General features: G+C 43.7%; 1 protein-coding gene across 1 annotated transcript in view; it reads left to right on the top strand.

The window, feature by feature from the left end:
• The first annotated feature begins 4,762 nt into the window (after positions 1–4,762).
• The window catches only part of MAN2A1 (mannosidase alpha class 2A member 1), an 87,790-nt gene continuing 86,829 nt past the window's right edge, over positions 4,763–5,723 (top strand). Inside the window, exon 1 of the mRNA XM_072416099.1 lies at positions 4,763–5,263. Coding sequence (XP_072272200.1) covers positions 5,129–5,263 — 135 coding nt within the window. The 5' untranslated portion in view covers positions 4,763–5,128. The remainder of the gene's footprint in view (positions 5,264–5,723) is intronic.

The raw sequence follows: 5,723 nt of genomic DNA, 5'->3' as shown, positions 1-5,723 counted from the left end.
TGGCAGCAATAGTCCATCAGAAAAACATCCTGTAAAGCAATGAACAATGATGGAAGTATAATAAAACATTGAAATAAAATAGGCTATTGTTTAGCAGACCTATAATGTTATGATCAATCTTTGTCCTATTCTTTTTAAAGCATTTCCACCAATACATTTTTACTATACATGCCATTAATTTTCTTTCCTGTATTCACAGCTGTTCACTTTCCAACTTCCATCACTTTGCATGTATAAGGCAAAGCATCAGCTTACCTTTCCTGTGCACGCCATAGCCACCAAAGGTTCCTGTAATTTTGGCTTCTAGAAGGGTTGACATTTGCAAATAGTTCATCAAACTTCTCCCTGTTACTATGTGATAGCATATGTGCCTGGTGACCGGTGGGTGTTCAGTCACTAAGCCATGCATTAATAGAAGGTGAAGGGGTTGTCACACATTGCTCGATAACTGGAAGAATTTCTCAAAGTTCCATTGGCAGCCTTTGCAACTCGCCCTAAAGTCCTGATAGAAGTTATTCTGCCACCCTGCATAATTTAATATTCACCTTGTATTCTTCTCATTCACCAGATACCCAACTCAGCATTTTCACAGTATGGTTGTTAGGTATTCACCTGAATTGTGTAAGGTCTGATAAATATAACATGAAGTACTTGTGTAGTTTGAAGTTTTAAAAGCTTTAAAACTAATATATATAAACATATAGCACAGTCCTCATTATTGTTAGTAAAACATTGAATAAGTGTTGTTCTATTTGCGCTTTATGTACTAGTGGCATAATGCTGTTTTCTTTGTACTATATGCTGGATGTAATTCTCAATATCTGTTTTCATTTAGTATGCAGGAATGTTGCTCAGCATCATATATCCTGTTCTGTATCCTGTGTCCTTTATTATCCATTCTGTACATAGAGAGGTTGCTTTGTAGACTACTCTTCTATTGTATGCTAGATATAATTGTCAGTATGATATATTATGATTTTTATTATGATATTATATTATATGATTGTTATATGTCTGGACACACCTGTTATCATATTCTTAAACAGATTTCTGTTTTTATTCCTATATCACAACTTCCTATGTTTTCTAACATCTTTTTAATTTGCACATTCTTGTGGTATTCATTCATTAAACCACACCATAATACAATGTGATCAAGCCCACTTTTCCCTGCAGCATGTGCCAGTTCCTTCTCACTCCATTAAATGTTCTCCTAGGTTGACATCTCTGCAGCGGTGGATCAGGGAGGCTGGGGAACTGCACAGTAGTCACGTTTAGCCATTTACTTTGCTGGATTTGCTGCAAACCTTTTCCAAACAAGAGCAGTGCAGTAACAACTTGTCTGAGGCATATAAGCGTATATATTATTTTGCCCAAACTATTTTTTTGCCAAATACTTTTTTCTGGATAAATCATTTTGGCCTGGCACTCCTCAGCCCCACTCTGCTGCAGGGCAAGTCAGCTGCCGCATTGGCTGCTATAGCTAGTGCCATCCATGCCGTGCCATTCTATCTCTATAAAATACAGAGATTTTATACAACCTTGCACTGTGGTCAGTTTAGGTGAATCCCGATTGATTTTTACCTTTCTTCCTGTTGTCAACTTAAAATGTTTTTATGAAAATATGTTGAGTCATTATTGGAAGTATTTGAGCATATGATTTTCACATTCATATTGCGTTTTAACTTTCTCAAGGGTTCACCTTCTATTTAGACCTGTGTTGCAGTAAAATGTGTTATCAAAAAAAAGTTGTGGTGCTTTACAGTGGAACTAAAGCTAGAAATGAAAAACAATTACAAGCAGGCAGATACTTTAATGTGAAAGGGACTTGGTATGTCCCACCTGCAGTAAAACAAACTTACCTGCTTGTTCACATACTTCTGCATGCACAGCCCAGTGTACCCCCATGTGTAGGACTGAATGAACTTGCACATATGCAAGAGTTATATCATTCCGGCCTGACCAATCAAGACCACTGAAGATCCTAAAGTCAGAAAAGGACTGGGTGAAGATGATGGCACCAGCAAAAGAAGGTGGAGAGGCAAGTTAAATTCTGATTTACCATTCAGTTTACAGGCCAACTAGCCAATGCACAGATGTAAATTTTCTGTGTGTTGTGGCATGTCGGGAAAAATGGATCAGATTTATTACAACTTACATTACAGTGTGTTGAGAGCTCATTCAAAATAAAGCTATTGCCTTAACACAACACATGGTAATGGGTGTGCACTAACACACAGAAGCATTCTGTATCTGCCCTGAGGTCCCATTCCTATCGTTTTAGTTTGCATAACTAGAAAGAAACCTCATAGAAACTCACAGCCTGTATACATGATGCAGTTGTTATTTTTGTGTTTCTGTGGGTTGTGGTTCACCATAATGTAGCCTAAACTTTATTTTTCTCTGTTTTCAGAAAATTCTTTTTTTTTTTTTTTTATTCAGTGGCCCATCATTCATATTACATACATTTCTATACATGTGTTTTGTACATGAGCAGAAATAGGACCTCATGTAGAATATGCAGTCCAGTTCCAGACACCGGTTTACAAATAGGATATTGTGGAACTTGTCAACTAAACTGAATGTTGTTGAGAGGACCGGGGTCCCAGCACTGTAAGAGAAACAAAAGTTAAAAATAAAAGTTGCTACTCATTACATTTTGCATGACTTGTCTGCCAAAAATCCCCTTTCTGCTAGGGGGGTGCTGAGAAGAGAAGTGAGATGTGGGGTTAATGTAACTCTATCTTACATGTGCCAGTTTTACATCATCAGCAACCAGCCAATGTGCAAAGCAGGAGGAAACTGGATATGAAAGGTGCAAAAGATTAAGCCAGAGAGGAAGTCAGCTTGCAAAGTAAACACACGTCATACAATCTCTGTATATACCTAAACTGTGTAATATGAGGAAGAGACATCCCATCCAATTATTATATCAGCCAGGCCCTTGTACTACACTGATGTCTGATCGGTAGATGTAAAGGAAATATAATGTACACATTGTATGTACAATGTATAGTGTGTGGTCAGCCTAATCCTGGCACCGGTCAATAATTCTGATAATAATTTGACCTAACACAGATCTATAAAATAATAAAGCATTTCCTGATCAAAGCTTGATTGATAAATTGATTGAAAATGTTTTGGGAATTCTTGTTCTTTGACTGATCCATGCCATGGTCTGCATATATGCAGGAGGCCGCAGTGACTTGCACCGTTATTTCTCACAAGCTCTTTGTATTTGTAGATATTAGTACTGGAAGATTTCCTTTAGTTGCTGCTTTCACTGTCTGCCTGCTTGCAGCTCATTGAGACACTAGGGCTGATTACAGATAATGGCCCTGGAGCTTACACATCTAAAAATAAGTCAGCAACAGCAGCTTTCTTCATTGACATTTTTGTCCCAGCACCCCCCATCTGGTGAGTGGTATGTCAAGGGGTTCAGGACCCTTCTGTCTGGTGAGTGGTATATTAAGGGGTTCAGGACCCTTCTGTCTGGTGAGTGGGTATGTCTAAGTGGTATATCAAGGGGTTCAGGACCCTGCTGTCTGGTGAGTGGGTATGTCTGGGGGTTCAAGACCCTCCTGTCTGGTAAGATGTCCAGATTCAGAACCCTCCTGTCTGGTGAGTGGCATATCCAGTAGTTCAGGATCCCCGTCTGGTGAGTGGTATGAAATTTTAAGGAAGTATGCTAATCAGCCTCCCTAATGTTGGTTAAGCCACATACCCTGATAAGTGTAAGTTATTCACTCACTAATTATTGAACAAATATTCTCCACCAAGTCCCCTGAAAAGCCCAAAGAGGCGAAACGCGTCTGAACATATTTCTTCTCTTCTTTTTTTCATGAGAGATTCGTTGTCTAGTTTCTTGGTCTCCCCTCCCACATTACATAGCGGGAGTGACCAATATGAACCAATTTGTATATCAATGTAAACTTGAAATATTGTATATTTACCTCTTGCTTTTGAATATTTTGCTGCATATAAAATTTCCCTGGCTTTAATCGCTTTACTGGTGAGTGGTATGTCCAGGGGCCCCCTGCTAGGTGAGTGGGTATGTCCAATGGTTCAGTACCCCCTGACGGGTGAGTGGTATGTCCAGGGGTTCAGGACTCCCCTTGTCTGGTTAGTGGTATGTGCAGAGTTCAGGACCCCCCCCCCCCCCCCCGTCTGGTGAGTGGGTATGTTCAGGACCCCCCTTGTCTGGTTAGTAGTATGTCCGGATTTCAGGACCCCTGTCTGGTTAGTGGGTATGTTCGGGGGTTCAGGACCCCCCCTTGTCTGTTAAATTGTATGTCCTGGGTTTCAGGACCCTGTTGTCTGTTAAATGGTATGTCCAGGGGTTTAGGACCCCCTGTCTGGTGAGTGGTATGTTCAGAGTTCAGGACCTCCTGCCTGGTGAGTGGGTGTGTTCAGGGGTTCAGGACCTTCCCTGTCTCCTCAATGGTTTGTCCAGATTTCAGGTCTCCCTTGTCTAATAAATGGTTTGTCCAGGCGTTGTGCCCCTAGTGCCCCCAGTCTGGTTGGCGGTATGTCCAAGGTTCAGGACCCCATGTCTGGTTAGTGGTACGTCCAGGGGTTTAGGACCTCCCCGTCTGGAAAGTGGTATGTCCGGGGGTTCAGCACGCACCCAAAAATACCCCAACTTCACATTATCCACAACCTCGAGGGGGCGTGTCCGTACGGCCGCCAAGACCAGTGACGTCACTGCCCTCACAGCCCGGGCTGAGAGCGAATGACGCGTCCCTAGCAGAGAAGCTCCGCCCCTCCATGCTTACGCTGAGTGGCTGAGTTGCAGAGCGCTGGACGGGGGTAGCGGGCTGTGTGGAGCGGCGGGGCTGCTGGATTTGAGCGGCAGAGAGTTGCTCGGCGTGCTTTGGGTATCCCCGGTGCCCAGAGGTCGGCTCTGAGGAGGCGGAGGAGTGTGCGGAAGTCTCGGAGCCGTGTCGGGAGGGCAGCCGGCTCAGGCTGCTCTATGGAGGGGAAAGTTTGCGCTGTCACTGTAGTGTGACCTGTGGAGCCGGAGCATGTGAGAGCGGGGGCTGGTGCCTGAATACCGGGAGATTCCTCTTCTGTACCGGACCAGACTTGGCTGGCTGTGCCCTGCACTGTGTGTGAGCCCCCGGGAGCCATGAAGCTGAGCCGGCAGATCACAGTGCTGGGCAGCGCTATCTTCTGTGTGGTCATCTTCTCCCTCTACCTAATGCTGGACAGGGGGCAGCTCGACCAGCCCAAGAGCCCCGGCAGAGAAGGAGCCTTCCCTAAGGTGAGCCCCCCCAAACCTGGCTGTCACCTGTCCTTTTACTAAACCTCCCCAGGTGTCATCTCACCTCCTGTGTTATATCTTTATATATCAGCCTCCTCCGCCCTGTCTATGGGGTTATACATTCTGCGCAGTTCTCTGCTTTATTTCATCTACAATACAAAGAATTTCTTCTTCTCTCCTCACCCTCATTTCTCAAATATTTTTCTTTTGAAGAGTTTCTTCTGTCAGCCAGCTGGAATGAAGGACGAGCAGTGTGTGAACTTTTCATTAGTTGTGCCATCCACTAGAGCGGAATTTTGTTGTATGTGTGTGTGTGGGCGCTAGGGGGCTTCACTGGGGAAGGGACACTTCCTGTCTGATCCCTACTGTGTACATGCATTGCTCTCAGCAGGGAAACGTCTCTTGCCAGTCAGCTGTCCATACATTGTGCCATGCTAATAGACCATCAACCACATAAGTG

The sequence above is a fragment of the Pyxicephalus adspersus genome, chromosome 6 (assembly GCF_032062135.1).
Source record: "Pyxicephalus adspersus chromosome 6, UCB_Pads_2.0, whole genome shotgun sequence".
Lineage (NCBI taxonomy): Eukaryota > Metazoa > Chordata > Amphibia > Anura > Pyxicephalidae > Pyxicephalus > Pyxicephalus adspersus.
The sequence above is the reverse complement of the archived record's forward strand: the minus strand, read 5'-3'. Positions and strand labels throughout refer to the sequence as shown.